Source organism: Metopolophium dirhodum, chromosome 1, assembly GCF_019925205.1.
Source record: "Metopolophium dirhodum isolate CAU chromosome 1, ASM1992520v1, whole genome shotgun sequence".
NCBI classification, from domain to species: domain Eukaryota; kingdom Metazoa; phylum Arthropoda; class Insecta; order Hemiptera; family Aphididae; genus Metopolophium; species Metopolophium dirhodum.
Window position 1 is genome coordinate 105976924 of NC_083560.1, and position 13721 is coordinate 105990644.

Genomic DNA, 13721 nt, shown 5'->3' on the forward strand with positions numbered 1-13721 from the left:
ATTTACAAAGAAACAATTAGAATAAATATGGAAATAGGTACAGCTGTTTATAGTTATAAAGATAATGAGAACAACATACTAATGAGCTTATAATTCACACACGATTTGGTGGATGTCATGGAAGAGTCTGTAGGGGTCAGGGGACGAGCCAAGTCTCCGTGCTGCCTAGCATGTCAAAATGATGTCATATCTTGAATCGTACATTTCTTTTTGACGGTGGGTCTTTTTGCACAAACAGGTAGTTTGGCTTCAATTGTAAGGGGGCTAACATTATTACCATCATCATTTTTTGCCAATGAATGAACAATGTTGAAAATATGTTTTATTTAGTAGGTATCAAATTTTTAATAATTATTCTAATAAATATATTTAATTTTAAATAGACATTTGAGATTTCCTATTTGTTAACATTTGAAATATTCTAAACATACCAAAATAAATGATTATTATTGATGTTGTAAAATCAATTTTTATTGTAAGATGTTTTAATGATTTTTTTTTTTTTTTGTTGTATGTAGGTCGAAAAAAATAATATTACATATTAAACAGACATTTATATTATTATTTATATTATTACTTTATTCTGAACTATACATAATTTACATATAATTATTATTGTTATATTCTTATTGTATAAACACCATTAATATTATTTTATCATGTTAAAATAGTCAAAACTCAAATCTGTACATAATAATCTGTCTATATCCATAGACGTAGATAGCTTAGGTTAGAACATCTTATAATAAAATTTAAAAAAAAAAACCCTAGAATATACTATTTATTATCCAAGAAAAACATTAAAAGTTTGATATCTTTATTCAATAAAATGATAAATTGAGAAAATTCAATAAAAATAATTTAATGATTTTCTTGGATAATAAATACAATTTTTTGAACAATTATAATTTATACATTTTATTGATAGTAAAATTACGCTTTTAGATATATGTCTTAGCCACTCCGTGAAATCTATCTTTTCATGAAGAGATGGCCATTTCATGAAATGGAAACTGATATTTTCTACTTCGTGCAATTCGAAAATATTTCACAAAATGGTCACTATTTCATAAAGTGGTCACTCTAACATCCTGTCATTTTTTTAATAATAAAACAAATAGTTTTTGTTCTGTGAATATTAGTAGTATTGATTCTAGTCTACCTTGGCACATTGTACATCTGAGTTAATTTTTACAATGCTTAATTTTGAAAATATACTTTCACATTATAACTTGTTTCTGGTATTATGGTAATCATTTTTAGTACTAAATACATATTGTTAAAAATGTCTAACCGTCCATTCTCTTTTAACCAGTCTAACCATACATAAACAAATTCACTGGATGTACCACTTGGTACATCAGGCATATGTTTGAGAATTTTAATTTCAGCTTCCAGTTCATTGATTGGTATATTGAATAATTTAGATAAAATATTTGAAAAACTGTTATTTACCTTTAACTGTTATCAGTAGACCATTAAACTAACCATAATAATAATATTATTAATGAACACACGATTCTGTTTAATAGAATTCCTCATGTTTTCGAAAAAATAAAAAAAACACTTTAATGTTTTATAATAATTGGATTTTTCAAGTAATATGCTGAAGTAAAGTGTAAACCGTGTGTTAATTAAAAATACGACTTGTGGCTCGGCATGGCGTAGTGGCTGAAATCAATCACAAGTTAATGCTCTGTCAAACAGAAAGTGTTTTTTTTCACGTCGCATGATTTTGTAATATTTGTTTTAACGCGGCGTTATTCACGCGCGTGAAAGCACCACGCCGACGAGCCATTTACCGCTTTAATGCGCGTTATAACGCGTTTCGTTTGGCAGAGCGCTAAGCAACAGCCACTGCCACTAGTTTTCGGATGGGTGACCACCCGATTTCGTAGTGTGCATAAACCTTGCCACACATGCACGCGTTCCTAACCAACCGTACTAACCATCCCAACCCTACTGTACCAGTCCTACCAACCTACAGGTAATAACCTCAGCAGTGTTGGGAATTATCTAGATAAGATTTTTTGAAATAAATTATCTTTTAAAGTATCTAGATAATAATGTTACGATTTATCTAATGTTATAAAAAATGGGCTTAACTAGATAAATATTATAGTGCCCCTACAAAATTACAAAACCAATATTACTAAGATTCTAATATAATATAAATTATTTATAAAATTAGAAGAATATATTTCTTGTTATTATTGCCAATGAAAATATTATGATTATACGAGAACCTGCATACGGGCTTGCACTATACATCGTTCTCTACTAGCCATAATAAGCATATTAAAATTAATTAGTTATAGGTTTATTTCCCCATCAATTTAAAAAATAAATTTAAATTAACTTCGTAGAACTGTAAATATTATGTCATTATATTGATATAAATCTAATATTACAAAAATACTAAAAAACAATAAAAATAAGTGTAAAAAAATTATATTTATCTAGATATTTCTATAGATAAATGTATTGTTATATTATCTTTATCTAGATAAATTACATTTATGTTATCTTTATTTTTATCTAGATAATTTTTTAGTTATCTATTCCCAATACTGAACCTCAGTAATTGACACCTTAAACTTAATAATAATAAAAAAAAATAAAAACCATGTACGACTATTTGGTTACTATTGAAACATTGCGTGGTATTTATATAGTTTATTAATTGTCAACACTGAATACGCCGGTCTCCAAAAACAATACGAATTACGAATAACGAACTTTATAATCCATCATTGGTCGTTACCCGATTCCAGACCCAATGCTTTACAATGCTTTAAACTGTGCAGTGTAGCTGCCAACTTTAGTGTTGTAAACCACGTATTTTTTAAAACTATATTTTTGGTATAATTACAGTATATTATTAGTTTATCTATGAAGTATACGATATTTTTTAGTTTTTAAAAATATTCCCATCAATTTTACTTAAATGTCAATCGACAATGTGATAAAATAGTAACCTAGATTGCTAAAATTAGGACTTTAGAATCTGAACTGTAAAAATCTGAACAGTAAAAGTCTTGAATTTCAAATTTTAACTCCGTAAAAATCTGGACTGGACAAAAATAAACCGTAAAAAATTGAACCATACATAATATCCATTTTAAGGGGGTATGAGTAGGCTATAAATATTAATCATCACTGTTGATAATGAATGTACAATAGAAAGCAGTGACATAAATATTGATATAGAAGGTAAAACAAAAACGATTATTTCGATGTAATGGCTGAAAATGGTTTCAAATCATTTGTGAATATTTTTACGAGATTACCTACTTATCTTGCGTTTTTGTGTCTAGACCATATTATTATCTTATTAGTTATTATTATTTAAGGGCCTCCCAATGCGTTTTAGATAACACTGATGCGGTTGTATTACAAACGCAAATATATGACCACTTTTCATAATGTCAATGCCGAAATACAATACTTTTAAGCAAGAATTTACGGTCGTACAATATATAAATTATACAATATATGTTGTCTAACTTTTTAAAAGAAGAGAGATGGGAAAATGTATATTGTATGACAAGTATGAATGATTATTTTGATAATTTTTACGTAAAAATATTAAATTTTGTTGAGAAATCTAGGTTTTTGTTTAAAGTAATTGCGAAAAATAAAAGACTTAAGAAATGGATAAGCTTGGGTTTACTTAATTCAACCAAAACAAAACATGAAAAGGAATTTTAGATAGTAGTAAAAAAGTTATAGCTTTTTTTTGCTGATAAATATTCTACCTAGTTTTGGTATAAAGGGAGAAAGTCTTTATTGGTTTTCTAGCTAGTAATAGTAGGACTCGGATGGTGTCATTAAACAAGACTGTCAGTATTAGAGAGGGACAAATTGTCAAAGGTGAGCAATAACTTGTTAAAAAGTTAAAGCTAAGTTAAAAAGTTATTTTTTAAACTTTGTAACTTAACTAGTTAATTGTTATGGTTTTTAACTTATTAACTTGTTCAGTTAAAATGTATATTGTTGTAACTTAACTTTGTTTAGTTAATTATCATTGTCGTGCAGTTAAATCAATTTTCTTTTCGTGTCATGAGTAAAAATCAACTAGAAAATACTGATTTGTTGACTCTTTTTCGATTATGGTTATTTATTTTCGAATTATATACTATAATAATCTAATTTTTTACACAGCGTTAATCGTCTAGGTAAATGTTTGTGTATAACAGAATACTAGAGCCGTTTATGACTTAAAAATATCGTAACTTGAAAAATAAGTTTTTTTTAACTGAGTTAAGTTTATTTTATTTTATATATTAACTTTAAACTTATTAAATTAAATTAATTTTTTGTTTACTCTTAACAATACTGAAGGCAATTCAATTAAATTAACTTTTCTTGCAACAGTTACCTAATTATTTTCATTTACTTGGACACCTTTGGAAATTATCACAGGTGTCGATATTTACTCGTTTGAATATTTGGGAATTGGAAACTGAAATATATCTGTCATATTTCCTAAGCCTTTGCGTGGCGTACTTATACGACAAAGTGGCACCAGCCTCTTATCCTAGGTCGGAGACATTTTTAGTATGCCCAAATTTACAATCGTTTTTTTTAAGTGTGGTCTGGGTAAAATTCCCTTGGCACACGATTTCTTTATGTTAATTTTTATGTACAGTTAAAGTAGGTACGAGAGTTTGTATGTGTGTTTTGGGTGAAGTAACCCGGAGCACAATTTTGTATTTGTGTATAGCAAGGGAGTAGCACATACAAGTTCGATTTACGTGAGTACCTATTGTTTGTCTACCGTTAGTCCGCACATATGTACGCTAAGGTGAGCAGCTATTTATTATAGCCTGTCAGTTGAATTTATATTATAATATAAATCATTCTGGTAGAAATTTTGTACACAGGATAAATAAAAAAAAATATAAAAATAAATAAACACCATTGTAAAACCACTAGCTTGATGACAATTTATTGTACCTACATATTTTATCATAATTTAAAAATGTATTTTAAACAGTCAAAAATGTAATCTATTAAATATTAAATATGGACTTATATAATTCATATTAAAATCATTACATATTGGTATAATGCCAAAAGGTTAGATGAGAAAATAATTATTGGTTATTAAATTTAAAAAAAACTAATAACTCTTAATAACTATTAATATTGTTTTTCAACATTAATACATTCAAAATAAATACACCAATGGTTTGTATGAGGTTATTTTTGAAATGTATCGACCATTTCTGACCAGTGATTGATGTTGATTTTTGGAATTGATTGGGAATTACAGAGTTGCAAATCAGCCATTTCAGGTTTTAAAAATACTTGTTTCTGCATCATTGTTATGTTATTGCTGTTATCACAAAAGACTCTCGCAAGCGTCACTTTTCTGATTTCTGTCAGTTGATCTTAAATTTAAAAAATATAGTTAAAATTAAGATCATTCATTAAAAATATTTCAGATATACTAACCTTCATTGAATACTTTTGGTAAATCGTAAAAATATCTATCTGCAATTCTAGTTCTTATAAACTGTTCTCTAATGATACATCTCATCGTTGGGCCAACCATTGAGTCTTCTTCGTGTTTCTCAAACAATGCACCTACCAATAAATCTATATGTATCCAATGTTTGTACTGCTTCAATAGTCTTTCAGTTGACTAAATATTATAATATACAGAATTAAAATAATCAGTATGTTATTATTTAATATTTCAAATACTTTTAAACTTACACCTTCAACCATGATCTCAGACAAATCTTTCATGTTTTCTATGTCTTTTAGTCCACAATATTTTCTAAATTTTGTGTAGCGTGGAATACCATGATCACGGGTTCGTTGTATATCCAAGCTGAAAATGTCCATTCCAAACCTGTTTTCTGGATGAACAGTGTATAAGTAATTTGTAAGCTGAAAAAAATTTGAATCACTTATATTAGAAAATCTAAACGTATAATACAATCTGTAATATGTATGATGTCATCATTACTTATGAGTTGTATAAATGTCATTGCATTATTTTGATTGTATTTCAAAAACCTACCGTTTCAGTAAATAACATATCGACTTTTTGTGTATTTTGAGTAGATAGCCCTCTGACAAGTTCATCAATGTAATTCATTATTAAATAAGTTGGTCGGTTGTAATGTTGTTTTAGTGAAAGACTTGCGTTGATCTCTCGGTTTTCCGTATATAAGCTAAACAAATCGTACACACAAATTAATCATGATAAGTAGGATAAAGGAGCATAACACGACTATATGTGATGATTCTTTTTAAAACAAAAGCACAGAAATCGACATCTCAATATGTTGTTATATTTTTTACCTAATCAAATTTGACGTGGGCACATAATATACTTATTGTAGAGTTTGTAGAATGTAGACAGTCGTCAATATAATTGTATTTAATATTTTTATATTATGTAGTATATGTGCAAAAGCTGCAATAATATGTTAGCAATTTTTAAGTTATTTATTTTTTTTTTTTATTCCACCTGTTGATTTGCTCTCTTTCTCTAACACACGCACGATTTAGGATTTAAGACGTGTTCTTTGGCCTTTGAAAAACATACCAAATATTCTAATGAAGGGATAAGAATTCTAAAAAAAGATATGAATTTGTCGTCAAGTTTCAAAATCTACTTTCCAACATTTTTTATATTATTTGCGAAATTTATAATAACTTTACGTTAAAAAATAGGAATTAAAAGATTGCGGTATTTTAATTTTTGGAGAAATTTGAGTCAAAAAATCAAAAATTTCAAGTAGAATTGACGACAAATTCAAATCTGTTTTTAGAATTCTTGTCACTTCATTAGATAAATTGGTATGTTTGGCAAAGAACACGTCTATAATCCTATGTCACACGTGTGTTAGACGGGCATGTACCAGTTGCCCCCAAATGTACCTTTTTTATACCAATTCCCCCCCCCCCCCCCAAACCACCTAGATAAACATATATAATATATATTACGTTTAATAGAAACATACACACGATGATTAAAAGTAATGTATGGGTAATATTTCAAGTAATTATAATATTAATTATTTTATTGACAATTGTATTCATATTATTTTGTCAGTAATTATTACAAAAATACGATATTAAGTAAGTATATTATATTCCAAGCATATATGAATTTTTTTCTTTCATTTTATACTATTTTACTATAATTTTATTTATTATTTGTGTATTTACCTCCCCTATTTTACAGGCTATAATAGTATATTGTAATCGTGTATATATTAACATGTGAGGGCAACTGGTACATTCGGTTTGGGGCAACTGGTGCATTTGGTCGAGGGTAACTGGTATATTTTTCAAATTACGATAACAGCTGTGGGGGGGGGGGGGGGCAGCTGGTCAACACCCGTGTTATGCTCGCGAAGGTGAAATATTTTTTATAAAATAAACATGTTCCTAGCCTAAAACTGAGTTTGAGTTTTTTTCAGTAATTTTAACTTCCTACAATTTAAAAAAGAACAGTTGCGGTACTCATTGTACTTATAGTCATTGAGATTTATTTAAACCAAATAGTGATATTTTTTATTATGGAATCATTAGACATTAAAATTTAGTAGGAATAAACGAATAACCGACAAACCCATATTATCGTACCTGAGAAAACCTAACAGCGCAAATCTAATTTTTAAAAAAAATCCATTTTAAGCGTAGGAGATTAAGGCGTCAAAGGTCCGAAGCATGTGGGCACTTGTATGACTATAATATTGTAGGTTACAATTAATGCATAGGTTAGTTCCAACATGTTGATAAATAATAAATAACATAATATTTAATTAAATTTAACATATTATGTTATTTCCTAAACGGGAAAATAGGTTAGGTAGTTATATTAGATCCTACGATTCTTGTTTGGATGTATGTATTTACCAGAAAATGTTGTAGGATTTTACTAGTTTAAAAATATCATGAATATTAATATATTGTTCTGAGTAGGAACATACTAGCATCCAACGAGGAACTTAACACCAGAGATTAAAAGCGTACTAATTTTTACAAAATAATAAAGATTTAGTTATAACTTTTAGAATTCTGAGTGGAACGATGAATGTATTGATTTTACAATGATGTGTTTTTTTTTTAACATTTTTTTTGTTTCTGTTATTACGTTTTGGGGCAGTAAAACTGCTTCGATTTTCTTCAAGAGTATCTTGTTCAATGGGAAAGTGAATTTGGTTGGTGCATTTGAAAGACCAAATTCTAAAATTCACAATACTTTTCAAAAGCGATGGGAAAAACAACGTAAAAATTAAGGAAAGACGGAAAGTTGTATTTTCTATAAACGATAAAATTTTCAAAATATTTTGATTTGTTTTGAACTGTTTAGGAATATTTTCAGTTTCCAATTTTATTAGTCTTTTTTTCTATGGATATCAATGAAACTTTATTTGTTGGGTAAAAGAGCTTGGAAATGTAATACAAGGCTCCTACTATATTTTTACAATGCCAATTAAAAACTATTAAAAATCCATAGTCACAGTTTTTTTTTATAAGTATTTAAAGTTCAAATCTTGACAAAATATGGGAAAAATCACGATAATTAGCAAACTATTTTGAGTTGAGACTTCATAAAAAATTTTTCTTTTTTAATCTTAGATCTTAAATTTTTTAATTTTAATATAATACAAGATCCCTTATAAGTTTGTCTACCTTTATCAAAAAAAAAATGTCTACTAGCAAATCAAATTAATTTTTATATGGGTTTGAAAAATATAATTTTACAATATTGGATATTCATTCGATTTCTTATGTAGCGGTTTTGTTATTATATTTTAATTCAATAACGAAGAACTATAGACAAATGAAAATTTCACAGAAGTTTTATGTTCTTGTCGGCTATATACCATTCGATTTTGAAAATATTTTGACCCTTTTTGAGCTGTTCTTTGGACATTGTCAGTTTTCAATTTTTTTAGTTTTTTTTCTATTAATATCAATTTAGTTTTATGTGTTGAGTAAAAAAGCGTGAAAATGTATTCAAGGCCCTTGATATATTGTTACAATAGCAGTTGAAAAATATTAAAAATACATAGAACCAAATTTTTTTTATAAACATTTAAAGCTCGAATTATGACAAAATATATCAAATTTAAAATTTAATAATTATTTTGTAGTTAAAAATTTATAAAATGTTCAACTTTTATAGCTAAAAACTGATAATTTAAAACAAGGTTCCATTTAAATAGGTAAAAATATCAATTACTTTATTCACAATAATATCATCAAATATACTTGGTAATATAATAGGCCGACTGACCGTTTTCGCTCAGAATCGTGTTTGTTAAACAATGATATTATATCATTAAATTCAAATTTAACACCATCCATAACAGTGACCCAATTTATCTACTGTACAGCAGAGGAACATCCACTTACCCACTTTTTTAAATTGGAAATAGATATGATTTCTTTTATGTATATCTACACTGAATATTGTTATGAACATACTTAGGTGAGTATAAATTAAATATCAATGATAAAAGTTTATTTATTTGTAATAATTTGCTGAAGTTAACTGAATTTACAATTTATACTTCCCTAAATTTGTAAATATGTAAATCAACTTAAATTAAATGCATAAGTACATTTCCATTTTAATAAAATAATTTTGTTTTAGATTTTGATATTTGTTTAATAATTTATGTAGGTCACTGTTTAGAAATCAAAAGCCGGTAACAGGTTCACCGGGATGAAATAAGATAACTTAACAGTTTTTGCACTTACACATTGACTTTAAATGTTGTAATGAAACACATTTAAATTACTATGGTTGTACACAGTTATTTATAAGACCATCACCGCGAAATAACCCACCTAAACACGATAGTAATAATTATAATATTATTATACCAGGTGTACACGAACCTAATTATGTCGCTAATCATGGAATTAGCGAACGGTAATATTGCGGTAGCGAAGCTGTTGCTGACGCTCGGGTCGGTGGTCTCGTTGTACGCGTTACTATACCCTTTCTTCGATAGTTCAAGCCCGTTCTGCCTGGTATAGTTTTCCCCAAGCAGCGCTGGCAGCCACTCAGCGTAAGTAATGTGCTGTATGGACGCTGTAACGATTTTCCTGGCCTCCTGAAAAATACGTTCGTCGTCCCAGTGCGGGTTGACGTGGGACAGAAGTTTGGCCAACCGATTGTGTTCCCTCATCCACAATGTGTGCATAACCGTCAGTTGAGGAAGCGAGTTTGCCCGGGTGTCACCAGCCCTATAGCACGTGCCGCTGCCATACTGACAGGCGTTTGATTCGGTGTCTTCCAGTGGCATATACTGCGGCTCTAGCGGGTCGCCTTGGCTCTTGTTATCGCAGCACATGCTTGATAACAGCTGGCCGTCAAAGTTGGTCCTCAAAGACCACGTCCGTTTCGCCGACGAACCATATATCATCGACCCATCTAAATAATGAGTAGCTTGGTTCATCTGCGAAAAATAACCATGTTAAGAAGTTAAATTTGTGATTTTCTATGATTTTGGGGGAATTGGAAAAGTTAGTTCTCAACACTAAATAGGAATATCAAAAATGTGCACCACTCAAACCAACATTGCTTTTTTTTGTAGATTGATTTCCTTTTTAAATTTAAATTAAAAATGTAAGAACAATAAACCAATCTGTTAGTTTTTACATTATTTTAATTATTATAAATTATTATATATATATATAAGTTTATGGATATGGAGTTATATCTTATATGGCTCTTACTTGTTCCCTGGGTCCAAAAGTACAATCCGAACGAACCGCTGGCATCGAGCGCACATAGTTCATACAATAATTCCCGAAGTACCTTTTACGATTAAAAAAAAAAAGGATCGTCATTCGGTATACTTATTGGCAGGCACAACTCGTTTGTGTCATCAGGACCGTATTTATTATCGTTTTCATTACAACATATCACGGGTTTTTTCCGATTCACTAAGGATTTAATATTAATTTGCATGCATTAGTTACAATCAATCAATATATATGGTTAGGTATTATGTGTTAATCCTACTCATGATAGAGATTGCCGTGTGAGATAGATCGTGGCCTACAAAAATTGTCCAGTACGCCATTGCCATCGTTTTGAAGTCATCTGGCGAGTGCTCATCTCTGACAAATGCAACGCTTAGCCTTCTAGGATTAGGTGTGATATCCCAATTAGATTGATCCATAACTCCTGTATGGCCGGTAAATGAAATCACATTATTGAACACGCACAATGTTAAATTATAATGTTATAATAATTACGATCAAAGTCATTCTTATAGTAAGGAAACAGTAAACGTTTATAAGCCGTGGTTGCTTTTCCCGAGAAAGAACGTTTCAAGTTGTTACAAGAACCGTCAGGACTACGATACTTCAAGTTCATCCCGATGCACGCAGTTTTGTTGTAATACATGGACAAACACATCTCACCCATAGATGTCTTGTCTAGTTTCACTTTCGATAAGTGTATGGCACATTGTCCCCAAGTAACATAATATCTGAAATGGTCGTTAAATGTATGCATATTAAGAATATTTTTTTTTAATGAGATTTATATTGTAAGTACCCTTGACATTGTTCACGCCCTATGAAGGAGGAAGCTTCAGAAATAATTCCAGCATGCAAATATACTGAATATAATTCTTCGGAAAGCTGAGAATCGATCAGTTGTCCATGGTCTAGGCTTCCAATTTTCATACTCAAATCAATACCTCTCGTACGATTTCCAATTCTGTAGACAACATCTTGAATATAATTATTTAAATCTCTGGTGTCTAGATGTCGGTACCAGTCGATTAATTTGATCTTCAAACCATCCTCTATAAAGACAATTAAATTTAACCATTGTTACTATTTTGTATGAAAAATAATCAAAACTAAAGGTATAGTTTTCAGTATTTATACCTTTAAAATAGAACTCCCTTTCTCCGTAACACGATGGTAAGACTACCAACATACAAATACACAGATGTATATATATCGAGGAAACCATATTGCTAATTATAAACTGTAATAATTTTAAGAAAATATATAATTATTAAATATAACTATTATTTAACTATTTAAAGAATTATTATATTGAATGCACTCAAATTTAGTTACTAGGGCTTATTCTAAAGCATAGCTGGGCTTATTTTACGTATTAGGAAAAGCTAGGTGCGCACTCCATAATCAGTTTTTGCGTAATGGATTTTTCATAATTTATTTTTGTATTAATAAGGTAAGATATCAATTAGTAGTTCCATTAGGAATAAGAAACTATGGGTATTTCTACGTTGAATAGTTGTATAGCTCAACAATCTACGGGAACATAATAGATTAAAAGTGATACGACAATAACTGTTGCATCTGCCAAAATTAGTTTAATTAGGTCCAACGAGTTTTTTTAAATATTACTATTTACTTCCTCGTGTTATACTTGCGAAACCTTACAGCACTAACATTGAACGATAATATTATATAAGGAGCCTTGTATTGATTTTTAACGCTTTTTGATCCAACAAAGAGAAAATATATTGTCATTTATAGAAAATAGTAAAAATAAACATATTATGATATATTAAAAGTGACTATTTGTTTATAATGGTTGTTCGTTTTTGAATTACAAGAAAAAAATAAGAAACTCGCTGCTTGAGAAATTGGGTAAATATTCAATGTTGTAAAAATTTTATTTGACTTTGTTATAGACGTACAAATTAAATGTCCATTTTAATTGAATTCTTGTTATTTTTGATTTTACAGTTACAAAAATAAAATCCAACACACGATACTGTCCAGATATCAATTATTTATAGTCATGTAGACTTACCTACATAGTTATTTTGGCTTTGTACTACTACTCTTTTCGAGTTCGACCCACCTCTAATGAATACTTTTACCTACTACACTGCATCTGCTGTAAGCATGGTAGTACAATGTGAATAGACTACCTACTTATAAAATACATGATATAGGGGTGTTTTGCTTATAATTCCAACAATAATATATTATTAATATTATTTGATTATATTATTAAAATCTATGCTTTACATTATTGATAACTAAAATTTTATATTTTAATACTTGAACATTTAAAAAAACATTTTAAACAATAAATCAATTTGTTCTTGATTAATTAATATACTTCTTTATCCTACTTCATCAATCAGTACCTAAATGTAATCAAAATCGCTTTACTATAAAAAAAAAAAAAAATGTAATTTTAACATATTATGTAGATATGCAGTTATTATTAAGCGATTAGCGACCCCTTTAACGATGTGTGTTCTTATAATTTATAAGTTAGAACCTAGTTATTTGCCAATTATGGTTTGGTACTCACCATAACTTGAATTATTTTGTTTAACTTACAGATTCTTATCCTCTGGCTGTTATCGTATGATTGAACTTTACATTAATTGTGTCGTTAAACACTAAAAATACACATCCGATGATTGAGATTATTGAACGTGTTACGTTTAACGATTCATTTTCACGCCATGACGGAGAGACAGTACTGCGTGCCTTTTAATAACTGACTGTAAAATGTACACTGTTTTCTTGTCGGGTGGAAACAATGGTGCGTTGAATCGTCGTCGATACACTGATGTCCGTGGTTATAGAGTGGTAGGAACGACGATCCTATTGGGTCCACACCCACCTCAATCCCCACCATAGCCAACAACACCAGTAAATTTGCCAAACAAACACACGTACAAATGAACAACGTATTTTATATCTTGATAAAGAATTTTTCT

At 29.2% G+C, this 13721-nt stretch overlaps 1 protein-coding gene across 1 annotated transcript; it reads right to left on the reverse strand.

The window, feature by feature from the left end:
• Positions 1 to 5039: 5039 nt before the first annotated feature.
• On the reverse strand, positions 5040 to 13432 carry LOC132936683 (peroxidase-like). The gene is given in 12 exon segments (XM_061003450.1): positions 5040 to 5396; positions 5461 to 5650; positions 5725 to 5901; positions 6035 to 6188; positions 9880 to 10442; positions 10723 to 10824; positions 10826 to 10932; positions 11012 to 11176; positions 11248 to 11483; positions 11552 to 11804; positions 11890 to 11992; positions 13307 to 13432. Coding segments are annotated over 12 exon segments (2244 nt in total). The 5' UTR covers positions 13310 to 13432; the 3' UTR covers positions 5040 to 5205.
• Positions 13433 to 13721: the final 289 nt, after the last annotated feature.